Source organism: Cheilinus undulatus, linkage group 8 (genome assembly GCF_018320785.1).
Source record: "Cheilinus undulatus linkage group 8, ASM1832078v1, whole genome shotgun sequence".
Taxonomy (NCBI): domain Eukaryota; kingdom Metazoa; phylum Chordata; class Actinopteri; order Labriformes; family Labridae; genus Cheilinus; species Cheilinus undulatus.
In genome coordinates, this window is record NC_054872.1 from 10,014,950 (window position 1) to 10,038,463 (window position 23,514).

Sequence of the window (23,514 nt, forward strand, 5' to 3'; positions counted from 1 at the left end):
GTGTCCTTTTCCCTACGAGTGTTTATTGAAGTGATCTTTTTGCTCTCTTTATAATCCTGTATAACTATACGTGTCAATTTTCTACATTTAAAATGTGCTTGCTATTGTTGCTTTTTCCACTATTATTATCAGAACATATCAAATTGAGCACATGTGATATACTTTGATTTTTTGGAATAAAAACAACATTAAAAAACTATGCATGCATTATTTTGGATTTTTGCTGATATCTGATGTGTTGGTATCCTGGCACGCCAGATATCTGGAAAACCTCTCATACACAGCTTTTGGGAAAGGGCAGTCAAGTTCTGATGAAAGTGACGCTAAAGCAGCATCCACTAATGTCTTCTGCCATAGCTGCACCGGCTTCTTGTTGCTGCTTGCCTACATCACGGCTTTGCTACGCCCAAGAGTACTGTCCCTCGTCGCTGACTGAACCTGTCACTTTCTAACCGGGCCCAAATGGTTCAGACGGGAGCTTTGCAAGATGGATTCAAGAAACATGGAAACAGGCATTTCCATCTGCTACGCAAGGTTAATGTGCTGGCATTTTCAAACTTATTTTTGCTGATTATTACATAAAGACAATTTTTCACTGCAAAAACACCAAGTGTCTCCTGTGTAAAGTGAGGCAGAGCCAAGCAAAGCTAAAAGAGGAGCAGGGAAGTCAGACAATCTGGTAGTTGTTTCACATTTTGGGCTTCATTCAAGATGTTAAGAGCTCCCTTTAGGTGTGTGACGCCCTAAGGAAGTCACCTACACCTAATGGTACCAGTGCTAATTTCCATTAAAACTGTGACCAAAAGTATTCTTCGACAGCCTTTTTTCCACGAGAAAGACTAGACTAAGAGTGGCCAAAAATAGAACTTTGATGACTAAAGTCAGTTTAGTTTTCGTCAAGATAACTAAAACTAGACTAAAATGTGAAGTAGGTTTTTGTCGGAAATTTGAAATCTATGATATTTCTCCACTGTGGGTAAATCTGTCAAAAAACAATGGTTTGACAGTGTTGCATAGAACACACTACCATGATTTGGTACTAGATTTAAGCAAGAGAATAAATGCTTGGACTAAAAGTAAAGACTAAAATTTAAGGACTTTTTATGGACATAAACTAGACTAAAATGTTTTTGAGTTTTAGTTGACTAAAACTAGACTAAAAATAAAATGTGTAGAAATGACTAAAATGTGACTAAAACTGAGAAATTTTCTCAAAAGACTAAGACTAAAATTAAAAATAGCTGCCATAATTAACACTGCTGCTCTCTAATCAGAAGCATTTGTTTTTAATTTTAAGAGGATCTATTTCTGGTGAGTGGGCGTGGCTTCAGCTCATTCAACCAACATGCCCACTCCACCCTAGAGCAGATTTTACTGCCCCATTTCATGATTTTGAAGCTCAATTTCATAAACTTAGAGATGTTTTTTTATGACTGAAACTCAGTGTGGTGGTTCATAACACTGTGATCTGTCAAACAACAAACTTAATTTACAGATTCTTTTTACCTCTTTAGAGGGACTTTAAGTAGGGACCAAAAGCTGAATGTGTGCTTCCAGAATTATATATGCTGAATGTAGTATTTTAAGAAATATCTATTAAAATTGAGAAATTGTTACATTCAAGTAGAGTGTTCAAAATATGTATTTTTAAATGCATTGTGATTATATTCTCATTTTTAATTTTCAGTTTTTTCCATGATAACACTCAGCAGAAACATTGTACCAATCCTAAAAGATACGGGTCTTTTAAAGAAACATTCAGGGTTCAGGTCCTGTAAGCAGCAACTTAACTCTGCCACTGTATTCTATAAAGCAGTGGTTTTTAACCTTTTTTTTTTTTGCCCAAGGCACACCTAATATCAAGCCAACATTTCAAGGTACACTCAATCCATATCTATGCAAAATTACCTATAAACATGTTCCAGTTAATCAAGTTTATTTTTTGTATTTCAGGCAGGCTACGGAGTCAACCACTGCTATACAGTATATGAGATCAGCTGATCTCACACAGCCCCTCATCAGCTGATGACCAGCTGATTTGCTTTTAAGTGTGTTATTGGCTAATGGCACTCATGGTGCCATTAAACTGTTCTAACCTGGCAAATCTTTGCTGCTGCCTCTCTAAGCCGCTTTTACAACCCTCCTCCACCCCAGCTTGTCCTTCATTCAGTAATAGCCACATATGAATAACAGCAATAATGCAAATTTACAACTGCCCCTAAAGATAAACTATTTATGACTGCAAATCATGTGTGTCACCAGTGTGCCTTGCCACACCATTTGAAAACCACTGCTCTAAAGCTTGAGCATGAACTGTGAATAAATTACATTTTTGCAGAATTCTGCAAATTTATATCAACTTAGCACAGCTAATCATGTTGATATTTAGAACAAAAATTATTTGATATTTTTATTAATGACAGGATATTTATTTCCTGTTTTATTGTGCTCTTATGAGGACATATATTAGATACATTTAAAGTGAAACCATAGAGCAAACAGGGCCTAGTAATCTTATGCAGAAACCGACCTGCAGACTTCTTTTGACTTGAGATAAACAAAAATTTAGTTGGACTTTTTAAGTGTATTTGCAAGCACCTTAAAGAGACTCTCCTGCATGACACCACAAAATAGTTACAGAAGAATGCCTAAACTGTGTGTGGAGCAGCTTGTGCTGGTGTTTAATGGCCTGTGGGAAATTGTAAATAGTCACTCAGCACAAGACAGGGGAATGGAAGGCTGCAAAAAACTACGCTCATAGTGGATTGAGTAGTTGGCAGCAGCTATTTTGCTGCCCCCATTAAGTAAATGTGGGTATTACATGTGTATTATGGTTGTGGATGGCACACTTTCACATTAAATAGATCTGTTTTTGCAAAACAAAAATTTAAATGTTTGCTGTAAAAGTTCTAGCCCTCCTCTGGCCGGATCAACAGCTCCAAAACAGATGCTCAGAACACAAGCTGCAGCTGTAAGTCAGTGTTAAGATGACAAATCAGGGTGATCTTTGTAAACTCAGTGAAAGTATTAAACAGGGGGCGGGGTCTAGTAGACAGGGCTGGAATAACCCACCCTATCTCACGTGAACTTTGGAGCTGCCCTCTTGCAGGTGTTAAGAGCATGCTCTCCACTCACTGAGAGTCTCTTCTGCTGAGTTTGAGCTAACTGTCTCTCTCCGTTCTTAGAAACACTCTGAGTGAAGCACAGCAGGGATGGCACAGCTCAGTGGGATCTTGATAAAAGGAGGGAAAGTTGTGAACGAAGACTGCTCCGTGATTAGCGACGTCTACATCGAAAATGGGAAAATCCTAGAAGTTGGAAAGAATCTTCAGATCCCAGCGGGGGTGCGAATCATTGATGCCACCGATAAATTAGTGATACCAGGCGGTATCGACACGCACACGCACATGGAGCTGGCGTTCATGGGCACCAAGGCTGTGGACGACTTTCATATTGGCACCAAGGTGAGGATTTTTTTAAAGATAGAACAAGCTGCATGTTAAATTAATAGAAACATGCAGGTTTCTAACGGAAGCTGAAGGTGCTTAATTCATAGGCTATTCCTCGTTAGCTTGTGTTGATTTCTCAGTATTGGTGCATGTTTTTGTAAATGTCTCATTTATTAGAAATAGAAGAACAGTGTACCAGCATGCAGTGTCTGCCCTGATCTCTTTAGAGGAACCAAATAATGCAAATACTCATTATGTTCAATATAAATGTAACATATTTAGAGTTTTAGACCACTTTGACTAAAGGGACTGCGGTTTTAGCAATCAAAAACAGTAACAACAACACTCTGCAGATAAGCCAGTAGGAAAAGGTATCAGAAAATCATCTACCCATAAGAAAAGGAATGTTAATTCTTAAAGGCCAGTTATGAATAAAATTCAGGATGATGCTCGAACACGTAAGGATCATTCTCATGCTGTCTTGGATTTCTATAGTATTTAATGGGGTTACATAGAGCATATAAAACTGATGAGTCCCTAACTTCTGGTTAAACAGGGAAATGATGAGTGACTGGGTGATAGCCAGCCTACCCTGACACTTTAAGATAAGAGACTCAGTGTGAGTAATTAATGAATAGGTAATCAATAAGTCATGATTCAGTATTAAGTAGGCTAATGGTCTGCAATGATGATCACCTGAAAGTAAGTTATTTTATCAAATCTGATGAGGAGTTGCTCACTATCTACCCCCTAACTAATAATTAACCTGTAGCTGGCTTTTCATTCATTTCTCAACAGGCCTGCCTGCAGAGTTGGCTGGGCCCCTGAAAAGCTCAGTGAATGGGCCCTGCCAAGCTGTGATTTACTGATGAAGTCAATGCATGTGTGTTGGATCAGTAGCATTGGTGCTAGCGTCCTGGCTAACAGTTATCTCATTTTGAAGGCGAGAAGTGTGTTGAACTATTAGGCTCTGATGAAATTATTGATTCATGCTGCTTTTCATCCTATTTCACCACTTTGCCACCCATATTTGCCCCTCCACATTGCCACTTTTAACCAATTTTGCCGCTTTTCACTTATTTTTGCCACTTTTGAAACCATTGTTACTGCTTTTTTCCCTTTTTTGACATTTATTTTTGCTCCTTTTAACTCACTCTTCACCATATTTTGGCCACCTTTTGGCCCTATACCCCTTTTCCCCTTGTGACCCATTTTTTTCTATTTTTTTTTTTTTTTTTTGCCATTTTTTGCCACAGTGTTACTTTTGTCAACTAAAACTATGACTAAAAATGTTTGTTGACTGCCTTTTTTCTGAGATAAAGACTAGACTAAGGCTATCAAAATAGATCTGTGATGACTAAAACTGACAAAAAGTAAGTTTAGTTTTCATCAATATGATTATATCTAGACTAAAATGTATAGTTTTCGGGGGACATTCAAAATCCATGTTATTTCTCCGCTGTGGATAAATGTCAAAATTCAATGCATCAGTAGCTATTCTGCCTGTCAGCTGTAGAAAGCAAGGCCCTTATGGTTGGCAGGGTGCAGAGAACACACTGCCATAATTTTGTGCCAGATTTAGGCAAAAGAATAAATGATTGACTATGTGTAAAGACTAAAATGTGAGGACTTTTATGGACTAAAACAAAGCTTAAATGTGTTTGAGTTTTCGTTGACTAAAACTTTAAAGGGTAGAAATGACTAAAATATGGCTAAAACTACAAGGTATTTTATTTAAAGACTAAGACTGAGACTAAAATTAGAAATAGCTGCCAAAAATTAACACTGTTGCCATCTTTTGGCCCTTTACCCATATTTGCCTTTGTTTGTTTAGTTTTGCCTTTCTTTGCCCTTTTAAACCTTTCATTTCCCTTTTTCCCCCTTTTTTGCTACTTTTAACCATTTTTTGCCCATTTTTTGGCCTGTTTTCACAATTGTTTTTTTAATTTCCATAAAAGTTGTCTCAGTTTTTTTTTTACTTTATTTTCTGACATCCTGGCATTTGTTCACCCCTTGGCTTAGTTGTGAAGTCTGACATTACTTTCCTTATGGTTTAGGTCAGTGTGCCCACCCACATTGTTAACGAGAAATTCTGTTTTAAGAAAAGGGTTTTCCATTCTGAAAACGGCTATATACTATAGCCTAGATAAATAGAATTCATTTTTGTATTGTTTTGATACGAATGCTTATTATTCAGATAAAAAATTAAAACATACTTATCACAGCTTAACTTTACCATGGTCCATGATTTCACTGACCTACATGGGCCCCCCAATTTGTCTGGGCCCAGACACCTCTACCCTTATGGACAGCCTTGTTCCGAATAACTTTTCAAAATGTTGAGCCCCTCCTCTAACATCTGAAATCTGTAAATTAAATCGTTACAATTTTTAATAAATCTACTGAGAAGTTACTAAAAATCACAAAAGTTATCACACCAGTTAATTGTGCACTTGTTTCCTGGTAAACTACACAGTAGTTCTGCATTCATTACCTGAATAACTACCTGTTAGTTACAGTTTTTTAATTGGTTAACTATCAGTTAATTACTCACATGTTACCAAAGTAACTATGTCAATATTTGTACATTTTAATGTGAAAAATAACCTTTAATGAATCAAACAAGCTTCTCTCTGTTGTTTGTCCGGGGACATTTTTTACATTTGAATAAATTTGCAATAACATATTTAAAGTTCTTAAGAAGTGTATACTCCAATAAGTATAGCTCATTTCAGCACTGTATGTCATATCGAGGAGGGTTCCTGCAGATCCTTAAAAAATCTCAAATAATCCTAGAGAGCACATTTGAAATTTAAGGCTTTAGAGAGCCTTAAAAAGTCGGATTTTTATCAGTCAAAGGTCTAAAATCTTAGAAGGCACAGGTTTTCTCTAGTCTTTGTTTTTAGTCAGCCTCATATGATTTCAAACATCTTTCTATAAAAATTGTATGAATATTCTTCAAAATTCAGGGAATTCAGTTTGGGATATTCTAAATTTCCTGGGGTAGGACCCCTCTCTGATTTTATTTTACTCACTGTGATTGAATATACCCTGTACTGTTGTAAAACAGGAGTCTAGCACTCTAACGTCTGAGTTACCAGGTTGCCCACTTAAAAATCTGTACAGTTAATCCTGGTTTTAACAGGTCTTCCCCACAAAAGCATTATTCTGCTTTTAATTGCTAAATTGCTTAACATACCTGCTAAATGTGTTGTGATAAATATCACAATTCAGCATTTTGATAGAAAATAGGCAGACAGAAATCATCACAAAAATGTCTTTATCTTATACCATTTGACATTTCATTGACAGTTCATTAAATCAGAAAATTTAGCCCTGGTGGGGTTTACTGAGAAATCTCACAGCTCTCATTTTTGACAGTTTACTTTGCAAGTAGTGGTATTGATTTTCTCAGTTCAGGTCTTAAAAAGCGTGTAGGAACCCTGACAAGACTCCAAACACAATCCTGCAGCGTCACGGTCAAGAAGCCTGCATGACACTATGCACATTATGTTAAGGTTAAATGTGGTTATAATTGCTTTTAAAATAGTATTCAATGTTTTGGATTATTTTTGTGTAAAAAAATATGTTAAATTTGTGTTACACATTACTGATTGTACATTATTTTAATGTTTTAATGTATTTTAATACCATAACAGCTTGTTTAGGATTGACAGGAGGTTGAGCAATGGCAGATGAAGCCAGTGGTTTAATGATAAATAAGATAGCCTAAATTTTTTAGTTTGTTTTGTAATGTATGCATTTCGACAGGCTGCTGTAGCAGGAGGCACCACAATGATCTTGGACTTTGTCATCCCCCAAAGAGGCAAGTCGCTCCTGGAGGCCTATGACTGCTGGCGTCAAACCGCCGACCCCAAAGTTTGCTGCGACTACTCGCTGCACGTTGCTGTCACGTGGTGGAGTGACAAGGTGAAGGAGCAAGAAAAAAACTGTCATGTGTTACATAACAAATGTTTCTTTGGTAAAAAATTGAAAAATCAAGGTTATAATTTATAATTACTCCTCCATGTTTGACTCAAACAATGCTCTTCTCCAGGTCAAGAAAGAGATGCAGACACTGGCTGAAGAGAAGGGAGTCAATTCCTTCAAGATGTTTATGGCCTACAAAGACGTGTTCATGCTGCAGGACTCTGAGCTTTATGCTGCCTTCTCCAACTGTAGAGACATTGGAGCTATAGCTCAGGTGCATGCTGAGAATGGAGATCTGATTGCCGAGGTTTGTATTTGAAAATGTAAAAACCTGCTTGTTATATATATTGTGTAGGTCGTTTGCAATTGCATGATCCAGTATGTCTGTTGAGGGTCAGGTCGTAGAGGACAGCCAGTTGGAGTTAATGGGAACAGAGGGAAGTTAGTACTTTACAGCTCTAAACTGACCTGTACGCTGCAATTATCATCTGAGAATTTCTACGTATATTGAGTGTGATACCTACACTTTACAAAGTAGTAAAGCAAATTTAACTGATCTACCTGCTTTGATGGCGATCAGAATATCACAAATACTCTGACCTGCAGCTGAGCCAAATGAACTGAATCTCTTAAAAGAGACGAGTTTCCCATTAAAATGAGTAAGACTGGATGGATATCAGCTGAGGAAATATGGGTAGGATCAGCGCTAAACCATGACCAAATCAGGCTGAACCAAACTAGACAGCTTTACAAAAAACGGACCATACATGAGTGTTGTGTGACACCGCTCAAAAGCTCTTTTAATTCCCGCCTGCTTCCATGCTCTGTGGCTGTTATAAACCTTTTGGGGGTTTTTTTTGCCTTAGATATTTCACCACTTTCGAGACAAAACAGTAGCTTAAATATTAAGAATGTTCACATTTTCACACCATAGTCATAACATAGCTCAGAACGTTGCGTTTTGGTAAGGTTTCTCTACGTAGAAATCACTACTGCTTGACGATGCTGCTGTGTGACGTCATCTGCAAAGAGCCTATTAAATGGGACCGAGGGGTATGGAAGAAGTTATTTGTATTTGATAGTCCTTTGGTACTTCTTTCCCTCTTTTTGCTCATCTTTTAATCATTACTTCTCTTACAAAGAGCAAACAATGTGACAGGGAATATGAAACTAAATTTTGAAACTCAGTATTTAATAAATTTAATATTTTTTTGCGGCTTTTTAAATTTTTTTGTATGTTTTAATTTTTTGTGTTAAAGCTCAAATTGTATAGTCACTTTTGATTAAATAATCCAAGTGTAAGCAGTAAAAATAGATGTCTGACCACCATCAAAAGCCTTAACAAAATTAGTAATGTCCCCCAACTCCTCATTAAGAGAAACATGCATGCTGCAGTTCTCTTCACCTAAATTATGATAGTGCAGGTCAGGTAAATAATTTACTTTGTTAACACACCACATACAAGACAGAGGAAACTATAGGTTGATGTTTAACTATGACAAGGAATGTGCAAGTGTCATAGAGGAATTAACCTTGCAGTGGTAATAGTTGTAGAACTTTAGGGTTTTTTTTTTGTAATCAATTATTGTTAAAAAATCAAAATGAGGGAATGGTTTTATAAAAGAAAATAGTCACATGATGTTTTCCCTGCATATTCTGGATAGTCCTGAGGCTCTCTGTGGTTGCAACAAGAGCAAATATTTGGGAAAGGAGTCTAGTAAATTACTTCTTTTGCTCTAGCTCCTATCGAAAATTTTCAACCCATATAATATGAGAGTTACGACAAGAGTTTGTTTATTTCAGGTTTATTTTAAAGATGATTATATGTTAAACCAGTTTGATTTAAAATTGATGTTTTCAGGGACTTTGGATTTTCAAAAAGACAAAACATGTTTTACAGAGATGTCTTTGTATTTTCTTTTTTTCATTTTTTCCCCAATGCAATAGCACTAATTTACCACTAGAGAGCAGTAAAAACCAAGAAGTTAAATGTGCGTTTGTGAGGCTTTGGAGCGCACATTCATCTTGTCAAGCTGTTGAATATGTGGAATGTCTGAAAGTTCAGCCACTCACGTAATTCTTTACTGATTAGACCTTAGCTATAGAAAAAGAGGTGTGAGATTTTTTTAAGAGTGTGAAAACAGTTTGCAAACATGAGACCTGATCCTCTCTACAGTCCAGCTGACACAAAACAATAACTGCACCCTTTGCGAGAGTATCAGTCATGCTGTCTTATTTTGTCTGTTTTAGAAATAATGAAAATAGCTGTTGTTGTTTAACCTTTACCTTGCCTTTAACTTATCAGGGGGCTAAGAAGATGCTTTCAATGGGCATCACAGGACCTGAGGGCCATGAGTTGTGTCGTCCTGAGGAGGTGGAGGCAGAGGCCACCCAGCGGGCCATCACCATCGCCAACGCTGTCAACTGTCCATTGTATATCGTCCATGTCATGAGCAAATCTGCTGCCAAGGTGGTGTCTAATGCACGCAGAGATGGTGAGTGTACAAATGCTGCCCCCTGCTGTTGTTGTAAAGTTCAGAAAAAGGCAGGTCATGCCTTTTTCTCAATCACAAGAAAGACTAGTGAAATCAGTCTTTTAATTGTACCCTGGTGGTAAATAATAGGGGAATTCATCTAACCAAACTAAACTAAAAGAAATGCAAGTAGGTAATCAAAGAATAACTTATTCTTTCCTGGAAAGCAAAGTATTCATAACGGCCACTAAGCAAATCACAGGCCAGCAATGTATTTTCTGTTTCTTGTAAGTGTTTGTATGAGTAAGCGTGTGAGCCTACACAGAAGTTGTGTCAACAGTTTATTCATTGAAGGGTTTCAATGTACAGAATAAAGGGCATTTACAAAGAAAATATGAGATTTATAACATTTTTAAGGAAGAAAAGAGAGAAAGATAGAGACAAACAAAGCAACAACATAAGTCTCTAAAACTCTTACTTACACTCTGAAATGTATTAGACTTTTGAAGTTTTCATTCATGTCTTACAAACTGCTACAGCAAGGTTGTTAATCAGGTATTAGTACATAATCTCTCAGATTGTAAAAAGAGGAATTTAGAGCTATTCAATATTGTCAGTGTAATTTCTCTCCCTTCTTAGGGCGTGTGGTGTTTGGGGAGCCCATTGCAGCTGGTTTAGCCACAGATGGAACCCACTACTGGAACAAAGAATGGGCTCATGCAGCTGGCTTTGTCATGGGGCCTCCCCTCAGACCTGACCCCAGCACCCCAGGGTACCTCATGGATCTACTGGCAAAGTAAGTGGAAAAAAAAGTGTGGCAACCAATAATGCCTGGAAATAATTTCACTTAGTTAACCCTGTCAAATAAAAAACTTAATGGACCACAATTCACCACGATACAACTGTTTCATTTCTTTATTCATTCACTTCAGTGCCTACTCTGTCATTCACTCGTGTTGTTTTTTTGTTTGTTTTTTTAAATCAAGTGATGATCTGAATGTGACAGGGACGGACAACTGCACCTTTTCCTTGTGCCAGAAGGCTCTAGGCAAAGATGACTTCACCAAAATCCCTAATGGAGTGAATGGAGTGGAGGACAGGATGTCTGTTATCTGGGAGAAAGGAGTTGTAGGTCTTTTTGATATGAAGGCACCTTACACTGTAAAAAGAAAATGATTGACCTACTTAAAAAATTGCTTCGATTGTTAAGAAACAACTGAATTAAGTTTATTTAGCACAAGTTAAAACGATGCAACTCAAGTTAACTTCTTGCAACTTCTTAACTTGAATTGAATGAACTTAACTCAGCTGCTTGTTACAAATTGAAGTAATTTTTTAAAGTAATTCCACAATTTTATTTTTAGAGTGTACATGTTGTTGTTTAACATTGTTCAACAGTCAGAAATAAGCTAATATTACCTGGCTTCATTTTATTACACATATACACACCTGAATAAAATTTTAAGACCAGAGGAAAAATGACAGGAATTCACATTTCACGCTGGTGGATCATAGCCAGGGAGTAAGTAGTGCTTGACAGTGCAAAAGAAGAAACAGGAGCAAGAGACGAAAAACAGAGAGTGGGCAAGTTATTGAAAACTGCATTTAAACTCAAACAGGTGTAAATCATTTGATCAAAAGTTTAAGATAATAGTCTTAAAAAGTCAAAATCTGCACCAAACCTGGCTTTTGTGTCATTTTTTGTTCAGGAATTCACACTGTCATGACTTCCTGATGGCAAAGGCAAAAAATGCTTAATTCTTTGAATGTGGCTGGATTGTTGAGCTACACAAGCAAGATCTCTCACAGTGCGCCATCACCGCCGAGCTTGGATGCGCTGGGGTCCTGATCTGGGGTGATTTTTTTTCTTCAATGGAACAATGGAGCTTCATGTTGTGCAGAGGCATCAGGCAGCTGGCTGTGTGGAAATGTTGCAGGGTGCATTCCTTTTGACTGAGGACCCTTGTCTGTGCAGTAATGACTGGATAAGACAGTCATTATAAATTCCTGAAAAGATCCTGAGGGTTAGGGGACAAAGTAGTCAAGTGGTAGACCCCCCAAAAAATCACCTGAGCTGAGCTGGAGGATCCGACAGGCTGTCCGTGAAAAGACTGGACAATGCTCTACCTAAATTAAGGTCCTACTAATGCTGAATGCAGTAAAGAACATCTTTAAAGGCCACATCTCCTCCCACACCACAAATTAACCTTTGCAGAAGAAACACCAAACATGTTACATTGAAAGATGGAAGACAGTTTTATTCTCCGACATGAAAAAAATTACCTGTCTGGTCCTGATGGCTTCCAACATAATTAGCATGCCAGGTAGATCCCACTGGAGGTGTTTTCTACGCAGCACAGTGAAGGCTCCATCATCATCTGGGGTGCTTTTTCCTTGAATGGAACAATGGAGCTTCAGGTTGTGCAGGGGCATCAAGTGGTAGCTGGCTATGTGGAGATGTTGCAGGGCGCAATCCTCTTGACTGGGGCCCTCGTTTGTGCAGAAATGACTGTCTCTCAACAGGACAGCGCTGCAGTTCACAACACCCGCCTGACAAAGTGCTTCTTCCAGAAGAATCACGTCACTCTTTTGGAACAAACGGCATGTTTCCCTGATCTAAATCCCACTGAGTTTGGAGATGGATGGCAAGGGAAGTTTTCAAAAACGGACCTCAGTTCCAGACCATGGATGCCCTTTGTGAAGCCGTCTTCACCACATGGAGCAACGTTCCCACCAGCATCCTGGGAACGCTCACATCAAGCACGCCAAAATGAATTTTTGAAGTGATCAATAAGAACAGTGGGGCCTCTCACTACTGAGTCCTTTTTTGGCCCTGTTACGGCCACAGCCACCCCCCCCCCTTTGTGTAACTAATTACTTCTGTGGAGTGTCTGTGCATGTGTGTGTTTGAGTGGCTTGGGTGCTCTAGGCTGATTCCTGACACCTGTGCTGCTGGCTATCATCTTCAACTTTTGATCAGCTGATTTACAGCCTGCTTGAGTTTAAATCCAGTTTTCATTAACTCGCCTACTCTCTGTTTTTAGTCTCTTGCTCCTGTTTCTTCTTTTTTTTGCATTTTGAAGCATTGTTAGAAACTGGTTACAATCCACCAGAGTGAAATGTGAATTCTTGTAATTTTTCCCCCAATTTTAAGATTTTGTTTGGGAGTGTATATCACAATGATTGCACTGATGTGGCAGTGGTTTGATAATAACACAAAAAATAAAATAACCACAAATTAAAGTGAGCTGTTTTAATAAAAGGCATGTTTTCATGTATTTGTCAACTATTTGAGTTTACTATGAGCATAATAAAGCTCATTACTTTTTTCCTATGGAGGCCAAATTGCTGATGGAATACACATACATGTAGTATCCCTTAAAATTGGTGATACCCCACTGCCGCAAGGCTGCTTTTCTGAATTTAATGGCCTTTTATATAAGTCTCGAACAATGAGAAGTCCAATGTATTATTTTTTTATTAATTGGCTGTTTACATAAAGATTTTTAATAATGACGATTACTGTTAGAGTAATATTGATCTAGTATATGAAGTACAGTTGATCTAGTGAAATATTTGTTTTCCTGAAATACAGATCATAAAGGCAAGAATTGCTAAAAGCTGAAGAAAGCAACCATTGTATTTTTAACCACATTTTATCAATGAAAAGATCTTCCAAAAGCTGCCATACTTGGTGTAACATTAAGTCATTTTTGTGTTGGTTGCTTAATGCACAGTAAAGCACTGACCTTTGGATTTTTGTCTAATTCTGGATTTAAGTGTAATCAGTTGATCCCCTAAACTCAAACCAGCTGCTTTTTGTGTTCCCTCTCAACAGCACAGCGGCAAAATGGATGAGAATCGATTTGTAGCTGTAACCAGCAGCAATGCAGCTAAAATCTTTAACCTCTACCCACAAAAGGGACGCATCGCCAAGGATTCAGATGCCGATATTGTTATATGGGACCCCAAGATGACAAGGTAAGGACTTCTTCCATTCAGCCATTCTGCTGAATGGAGGAAATATTTTGAATTAGGACAGGAAAATCTTGTGTATACAGCATAATGTTTTGAATATCTGCACAGCAAAATCAAAAGTAATTTGGTATTTGAGTTATCAGGAGTGAATTCTGTATTTATTTAAGTCTGGATTTTAAGTCAAATTCACATTTTTGAGTTTTTAACTCAAAGTGTACAATGATCCCTGCTGGGGTTCCTTTGCTCATGCTTCCGGTGGATTGTTGTTGTTGTGTGAGTATGCACCATAAGCGAGGTTATCTGGCGCTGGTTTAGCTAGAGCAGGCGCCCTTACAGAGGCTGTAGTCCTTGATGCATTTGTTGTAGGATTGATTCCTGGTCTTGATGCTCTTTGGTGCACACCTTCTCCCACTCTCTCCTACTTATTTCCTGTCCCTCTTTAGCTGTCCTATCTAAATAAAGGCAATAAACCCCGAAAGTCTTTAACTGTTACAAAAAAGAGGCTATCCAATGAATTTGTAAGTTCCCACCGATGAAAACAGATACGCCTGATGTAGTCGTGGTGTGTTGTCTTTGTCAGAGTGAATTTTTTTGGCTTTGAATTTGTCTATCTGTGTCATCCTTGCTAGAGACCACTCCACCTTGCCACAGGTGTTATGTTCAGGTAAAGTATGAAAACTGCATTGTAATGTGTAAATACTTAATATTTTAAATATTTCAAACTAGCACCTTAAAGTGAAAGGAAATAAGGTAAGTACACTTAAATGTGTCAAAAAATAACTATTATGTTAATCCTCTGTGGTGTTAATGCCATGCACTCTTATGTAGTGTTAAAAACTGTGGATGATGTAAACTCATAACACTACACATTAATGTTGAGAAAATGTAACTCTGACCAGTGTTGAATTTTAATTCTCAAAAGAGTTGCTGCAGCCCTGTCATAGTGTAAAATTTTTAATCCTTGTAAAAGTGAAGTATTAACTCTATGTTGTGTGGACCAGTATAGACGCTTTTAAATTGATAAAATTAATCCTATAGGAGTTGAATTAGCACTCTCAGTTTTGCTGTGTACGATTTGAATGTTCCTCAGAATATGTTTGGCAGGGCTTTAACATTGTGCAAACATAAAAGCATGTATTTGGGAGGAGCAACATGTAGAATTTATTACAAAATGTTAAATTTCTATAAAACAAATTTACATTCTATAATTTAGCTGAGTACTAACTAGGGGTGTAACAGTTCACAAAAGTCACGGTTCATACTTCGGTTTTCGGGTCACATTTCGGACAGGTTTGGTTCATCATTAAAAAAGAAAGATAAAGTCCCAGATTAATAATTCTAGGTTTCTCTTATTTATCATTATTTTTTAAACTAACATTAGTGCAGCTTATAGTTTGTTTGTTTAAACATGAGACAAAAGAAAAGAAAAACAAAAGATGTGTGATGTGCAACGTCTGTCGAACAGTGGTTTCATGCAAGGCATGCATTTCTTTGCACAGGAACTGTTAATTTTGTACAAGATTTCAATTTATTTTTATACATTCAGAGTTCTAGGATCCAGAGATTAGTTTTATATCCATTATAAGGTTCTATCTTTTAAAGAAAATGAGCAGTAGTATTGTACTCTAGTTCAGGCTCAGAGGTTGAAGATCCAGAGAGCAGTATGATTTAGTACTACACAATAATAATAGCTTATATAAGAGATTTGTTGGTTTGTTTTAGTCTGTTCTGCTCCCAAACACTTGATTAATGTTTTTAGTTATCAAAACTGTTTATTATAGACAGTAAAAAGTGTTGGACTTGGAGTGTTGAAGTTAAAGTGTGCATGTCATTGACTCTCACTGAAGATGGCATACATCTTGCTAGATGTACCTATGTAGTAACCCAACATGCCAGATGGATTTGTTTCACACATCCATCTGATAAACCATCCATAGACAGCGTTTGGGAAAGTGCAGAGTCTTTGAAAAAGTACTGATCGGATTAACTTTCTGTCACATCTTTACGGGCCAGATCAATAAGAGGAATTGATAATGACATTGATATCAATAGCATCTTGTGAAGAACTACAGACTAGCTCATGTAAATACCAGATGGGACGTTGCAGCAGAACTGGAGCAAAGCACTTTAATATGCGTTTGTAGCCTGTGTTATCTACTGCCCTTTAAGATGTATTAGCTTTGGTGATATCTTCAACACTTACTGTTTTCACATCTGGAGACTTTATAAAAACAGCAGAGATATGGAGAGGGAGAAAAACCCAGCGGGTCTCGCTGCTCTCCAGGTCTAACAACAGGACCAAACTTTCTTCTTCATGTGTTTTGTTTCACTGGCTTCTTCCTCTTCTTCACTGGTTGTTTATTGCAGTTAGCTAAAACAAACTTGCCTGCCACTTGGACTGGCAGTAAATACTGTTAAATTTGTATTCTTTTTTTCCCTTCTTTTTAATAGTCTATGTATTTTTCATAATTACATGCACTGAACCGTGACCCTGTCTGGGGCAAATACAAATACCGTTACACCTCTAGTACTAACAGTTCAAATATTAACAATAGTTCTCAAAGCCAGTGAAATCCTTAATTTGTATAGCTGGAATAGGAAATTGTCCTTGGGTCTGTCTGCCCTAACAGACACAACATATTCATCATTGCCATGGAAATATTGAATTCTAGGAAGAAGACTGCTGTAAGGGAGCAGAAAATGCTATGAAAAGCTGCCCTTCTGTTGCTGCTGCCGTCGGCCAAGCTCCCACCTGTTCTTCTTAATCATGGTGTATTTGGAGGCTGCTTTCATTCAGGGCTGGGGGTAAGGAGTAGCAGGGTATCACTCCGATGATTCCTTGCTACCCTCAGCATCATCCTATGTTAGTGTTTTGATAAAAAGCCCCATGCACATACTGGACATTTAAGCACATGGCTGAATAAGATAAGCTTTATAAAATAAAGTGAGTAGGATGTATAGACACCTTAGAAGAGAAGTGATGTATATTAATCTTTGATCACCATAAGTTGACTACACCAGTAGTCTTCAAAAGTGAAGAAATCTCAACACTTATCTGCCCCTGCAAAATAAAGCACAGACTTCATCAGTCATTTGAAAAGACCCTTTGATTGGTTTATTATTGTCCATGTTTGGTTATTTTTTAGGAAGGATTTTATCACACTTACGTAAGCATACGTAGACACAACAACAGCAGTAGGATGATGCTGATGGGTCATGGTGAGGATCTTTAAGATGACGAATAATTCACGTGGGAGATAAACCAATTGTCATGGTAGAAAGCACACAGTTTGGGCTATTTTAGGTGAGGAACAAGCAGCTGAATATAACACTGATTAGCTTCTTTATGTTTCCTAGTTATTCTAACAGAATGCTTGATATAGACTGCAGGATAAGCTGTCCTGGGGAGCACATGCACAGATAAAGAAAGGACATTTTGCTTTCCTGTATATTTGTACTGTAGCCCACTCAGGCTTATGTAACTTAGAGTTGCACTGCTCTGTTTGCTGGAGAATCTGGGCTGAGCCCCCAAGGGCAACCGCTAACTGCTGATGTGAATAGGAAGAAAGCACATTACACCCAGTGTAATTTGCTGTAAATGAATTCCCTAGTAACATTGGTAACAAGGTTGTATGGACCCTTATGCCATTGCTGGTCTGCTGTGGTAGAATTAAAGGTATTTGAAGCTCATCTTGGGCCATCTTCCTCAGATATCACCTGCTTGTTTTACTGATTATATCTCCTGTTTTGTGTGCATGTTAGCTGATTTTATAGTTCTATTCAAGCATAAGAGAGCCTCATGTTTGATTGCAGCAGCAGATAATTCATCTGTGAAACTGCGTAATTAATTGCCCTCAGTACAAGTGTCGCTTCATAACATCCGGCACCAGGGGCCACAATCAGTTGCATAACCGTAGAGGCTTGGGAAGCTAAGTCAATTGCTTTGTCTCTCATAATTGGGCTACTTGAATAATAAGGACATATCTCATTTTTGTTTTAGCTTGGTGTCTGCCTTTACAATCAACAGGAAACGTGTATGCATTTCTTTAGCACTTAGACAAGTCCAGCAATGCATTTGTAGGATCATTCAGTTTATTATTTTTCTTTTTTAATTGTATACCTTTTATTTTTGCTGAAGCAGCTGAACAAAGTTGGTTGCTGTCAGCATGGAAAATCCCATAACATGGGCACTACCATTGATGTCCGTGCAGTCTATGTAAAGAGGCTGGCCTGATTGGCCTTTTGCACAGTAAATATATGCAAAAGGAAATATAAATGCCAGACTGAAATACTGTGATTTTTTGCAAGTACTACATTCTGTGAAGTTGCTTGTTGCAGAATGAAGTGCATGAGAGCATCTTGGCCTGATTTGGTCAGTTTCAGATTTAAATGGAGCAATTTTAGGTCTTACAAAAGGTCTGTGTTTTTTCCCTTTTCAGCTGGGTGTTCAAAAGGCAAGCACTGATTTTATCACTTATCACAAGGGCTTCATGTGATAACCAGTTTCAAATTAGCTGTTTGTTAACCTGCTGTTGTATCGTTGTGCTTTGATAGGAAGATATCAGCCAAGACCCACCACCAGGCAGTGGACTACAACATCTTTGAGGGCATGGAGTGCCACGGGGTCCCTGTGATCACCATCTCCAGAGGAAATGTGGTCTATGAAAATGGGCAGTTGAAGGTTTCACCGGGTCATGGCAGATTCATCCACAGAAACCCCTTCTCAGAGTTTGTTTACAAAAGAATCAGGCAAAGAGCGCAGGTCAGTTAATCCCCAAAGTTTCAATAGTGATGAAAAACACTGCCCACACAACACAATGTGACCTATCAGCTCTGTGTATCACATTAATACTTTTATGCTACTGTTTGCTCATCATTGTCTTTCAGGCATTTTTATTGACTATAATACTCTCTTAAAAAGAAAAACAAGCAATATATGAACTCAGTGAAAAAGGCAGTATTGTAGCTTTTTTGTTTAAAGACTGGTTAGTTAATTGTAAATGAGTTTTTAAATTTAAGTGGACTAAGCAATCATTTATCATAAAAACATCACACCTGGCCACAGAATACCTCAGCAAAATTGATGTAAATAATAAACTTGTCTTCTATGCTATATCATTCATAGAAATTGTATGAAAGAAATGCAACGTTGAATTTTAGGCTAAGAGGTGGAGAGTAGGCATTTTTCCTCAGACCAGAGATCATCAAGTGGTTGCTGAGGAGGCCATATCAGACCCCACCCGGCCCCCAAAAGATGATTCAATTCAGAAAATGTGACGAGGAAAAAATGATGTGATGGTTTTTAGAGTATCTTTTGTCTTTAAATCCCTGAACATATCAAATCAACCCTAAAACAATCGATTTTGCAAAAGTTTTATAAGGAATTGCTCCATGTTTGATTCATTTGTTATGAAAATCCACCTTTCTGCTAGTATCCCCTTAAAGCCTGTCAACTCAAATAATAGCCAGAAAATTCTCATTTTTTGTAACTGAAATATTTATTTTACCTTCTACCCAAATCCAATAAAGAAAAATTGCCATAAAATTAGATATATATAATTTTTTTGTATCACATTTGATATATTAAGGTGTTTTTGGTAATTGATAATCCACTGTAGGGCTTTTTTATAATTTATCTGGCTGTATTAAAAAGATTTTTAAGTAATTTATTGATCATTTAGATTAGATAGAGGCCCCATAAAAGCATGTATCAAATATGATTCAGTAGGCATTTAGGGGTTATTAGCACATTTGATTCCTGATAAAGAAGTACTTCTCAGTCCAGTCCTGATTAAATCTACAGTCTATGTTTCAACCTTCACTTCAGGCTCATCGAGTGTAATTTTACTGCTTGAGAACAAAAACCAAAAGATCTGTTTCCTCTATTTGTTTTTAACCAATCAGGATGCTGCACATTAGCAGCAAACCTAGTGATGGACAACACGACAGTCCTAGAAATATGTAGATAAAATATTTCGACTTCCCTTAGGGAATAGGGACTGATCTCTCTGTTAATGCTTAAAAACGACTTGCTTTCTGGAAGTAAATACTAATACAATAATGTGTTATTTGGACCAAAATATTCATTTTATTTTTGTTCATTTGAAAGTCTGGCCCACAAAGACCCTGTCAATACAAAATCTGGCACTTTTACAAATGTAGTTGATAGTCCCTGTCTGAGACTTTCAAACAGAGCCAGGCCAGTTCTTGCTGCTTAGTGAGGCTAACTTCTTTCTGGTTATACCATAATATTTACATTTATCATTCATTCATTTATCTTCTTAATATGATACTGTTATTCACCCCCTCTTGATCAAAAATCATAGATGACGCATTGAGCAAGTTACAGACTACCTCAATTAGCATCTAGGAGATGTCACACCCATAATAATGTAAAACTTGAATCAATCCCACTCTGAGAAACTGACACAAAGGTTATTCTTTTTTTTCTTTCAGGTGAGGAAACCTACTCCTGTGGCCAGAAAACCCTATGAAGGCAAAGTCATTTCTATTATGAATGACTGACAGAACATGAAAGACACCTTTGGTCTCTGACCACGGATCCACAGTAGAATATTGAAGTTTGGGGGGGGGGGGGGTATTCTCATTGAAAAAGTGTGCTTCTCATTTTTGTTTAAACATTTTCCTGGAAGCCAAAGAAACATTGTTTAGTTATCTGAATGACTGTATGCAGCAAAGGTTGTAGTTTTAGTCTTAAGGTCATGGGCATTGGATCCATTTAATACCGGGGGCCACCCACTTTTAAAATCACTCTTTTGGACCCCCTCACTTTGACGAGTCACAACCTGGTCACAACATTTTCCCGTCAGATTTTCCCCTCATGATGTCATCGGGGGAGTAAGCTCCACCCCCAGGTTTCTTTGGCCCTCCCTGCTCTCCTGATCCTCATCTCTTTGAGAGAGCTTAATCCATTAAGCCACATCAATTTCCTAAGAGGGGTGGAGTCAGGGGCGGAGTCAGACAACTCTTTAACATTTAAAGCCACAGACACAGAAACAGCTCATGAGCAGGGCTGGAACAGAGGGGTTTTTAGACATGCAAAACTCCAAAACTGGAGTGTTTTTTCAGCAACAAACTTCACAGGCATGTTTTGGGGACCTCTGAGACCACTATAATCTTGTCTTTAATATGTGACCTTTAAACAAAGCAAACTTCTAACCACATTTTAACTGCTACCCTGTAATCCATTCTGTTTTTCGTGAAGAGAGCATCTGCTTTTGAGAAATTTTGTGTCAAGTTTTCACTGCAACGTAGATGACTCGACACAAACACTCAGCAGAAACACACAGAGCACTCTGCACCGAGTTACGGGGGCTTAAATCTGTCACCAGAAGTCTGACATTTATTTAAATGTTCGTGTTGATTACAGCCTTGCTTTTGGTCACTTACAAAGTCTCTGCAGCCTGCAGCTATGGTTAGCGAAGTCCTAAGACTAACATCAGCAGGATGGAGGAGAGATGGGCGGGAAGAAGTGCTGATAATACCAATGGATATAATTTAGTACTGCACATTAATAATAGCTTATAATATAATAATGATAATAATGCATATTGAATAGAAATAACTTTATATTTTTTTTAACATCTTCAAAAGTGTATCAATCTTAAGCCAAATAAAAGCATCCAAACTTGTTAGAATTCTGTCAAATTATCAGGGATTTCATCTACTTTACTGTAAAGTTCTGTCAACAGACAAAATAACATCAAAAGAAAGTGCAACTCTTTATGAGTGTTATTACTAATAAGGTTAAATGATTTAATATTCTTATTACTACTGACGGTAAATGATTAAATACTGCACAATAATAATAGCCTAATCATAATATTATCAATGCATATTTAAACGCCACTCAACTGTCATCATCATCAAAAAGAGCCCTTTTCTTAGGCCAAATTAAAGCATCAAAACTTGTTACAATTCTGTCAAATTGCAGGAAATGACATCAACTTTAAAATTGTAAAAATGTCCAGCCCACTTTCTCTATGCCTCTGATGCCCATGCTTAAGGTCAAGTTTAAACCCATTGTTCCTCTATTGTTTCTTAAACTGAGATCACTAGATCAGTTTCAGTTTCTTGGCACTCAGGTCAGAAGAATCCACTGGGTTGCTGTGCTGAAGTTATTTGCTCTTAGATACCTTGTGGAATCCAATAAACCACTATCAGAAAGTTTTAAAGAAGTCTGTGTATTATTCCATGATTATAACTAGAACCACTGCCTGGCACTTTAATGCTTTATTTACAATTGTCAAATTGAAAGTTCAGAGGTAAGTCAACAAGAAAGGCTGGGCTCATTTCAGTGGTACTGTGATTTACAGAAATCTTACAAGCAAAATTTGAACATGCAGTCTAGTGAGTTTGAAAATGGACCTCCAATTAAAGTCCCTCAAAGTGTTTTTGAAAATCTACTTAGTCCATTCTTGACTCAGTGTGGACATTTGTGCCTTGGCTTTTGCTGATACAGGGGCATAGAATTTTTTTTTCCTTTTACAAAAATATTGTTTCCCTTTTCATCCATTTATTTCATTGCATTTGTTTTTATCTAAAATTATTGTGATGTTGATTGTTGATTCTGCATCTACTGGATGTTTACTTTACACTCCCTTATGTTCGTTGTTACTGTCAACAGAGCGGATATTTGTCACCCAAAGCACCCATCCCCTTGAGGAAATAATCATTAAGATGCACTGACATGCATAGAAGTATTAAGATTAACTTTGACCCAGATTGACTCAGTATTTACATATCCAGCAGCATTTCCCATTATCATGTTCACTCCATCTATGCCCATATATGGGCTACATTCATTCCTTCCCATGGTTAAAAGGTCTGTGGCTGTCACTGAGCATCATGTGGCAGCTTCCTATTGGGCTGGCATGCTGGCGTGGTTTTATGCCACAGGGCTAGTTGAGACATAATGTGAGCTTATCAGGTTGCCACACGGGTCAGTGGCAGCGTGTGAGTCACAGAAGGCCTATTCATCCTTGAGCAGTACCACTTCCTTCCTCTTGCTGCTGACACTATAAGGGGTGGTGTGGGACTGGAGTTTTTTTTACAGTCGATACTGTTTCTCTCAGAGTGGTGAGGTGTCCCTCTCTTAATTTATTCTAAAGAGCACCACAGGTTATAACTGGAGCTATGATTGAAAAAATAATGATTAAAAACTCAAAAGTTGTTCAGCTGGACAGCAGTGTCTCTCATAACGGGAGCAAACAACTCAAGCAGAGTTGGAACATTCAACACAACTGGAATAGTCTGCAGCCGGTGCTGTTTTTCATCAGGCCACCTACAAATATATGAATGGTTTATGTTTATCATCTTGTATGATGACCATCTGTTATATACATAATATATAATTGTGTGGTGGCAAATTCCTGCTGCCACACAATTATATACCACCTATTCTTATCACACAGTGATGATAGTGCTGTACAAAGTGTCTTTCAGTATTGACCAACCCTATTTACCACTTAAATTAGGATACAGTGTCATCCCTGCTACTGATCCACAGCTTAGGTGCAACTCCCCAATTATAAACTCAACAAAGAAAAAGCCCTGTTGGACCAGGATTTGACACTTCCAACTTCATCACTATGCAGCCCAAGCAAGAAAACTTGAGATTTTAATTTAATAATAGATTTTGATTTTTTGGCCTTCTACCTTAA

The 23,514-nt window shown here is 37.7% G+C and overlaps 1 protein-coding gene across 1 annotated transcript; it reads left to right on the top strand.

The window, feature by feature from the left end:
* Positions 1 to 3,121: 3,121 nt before the first annotated feature.
* Positions 3,122 to 20,843, top strand: dpys (dihydropyrimidinase). Its single transcript, XM_041794512.1, has 9 exons — positions 3,122 to 3,464; positions 7,221 to 7,379; positions 7,507 to 7,686; positions 9,685 to 9,874; positions 10,493 to 10,649; positions 10,840 to 10,981; positions 13,692 to 13,834; positions 18,386 to 18,593; positions 20,288 to 20,843. The coding sequence occupies exons 1-9, from the start codon at positions 3,213 to 3,215 to the stop codon at positions 20,354 to 20,356; spliced, it is 1,500 nt and encodes a 499-aa protein (XP_041650446.1). The 5' UTR covers positions 3,122 to 3,212; the 3' UTR covers positions 20,357 to 20,843.
* The last annotated feature ends 2,671 nt before the right edge of the window (positions 20,844 to 23,514 follow it).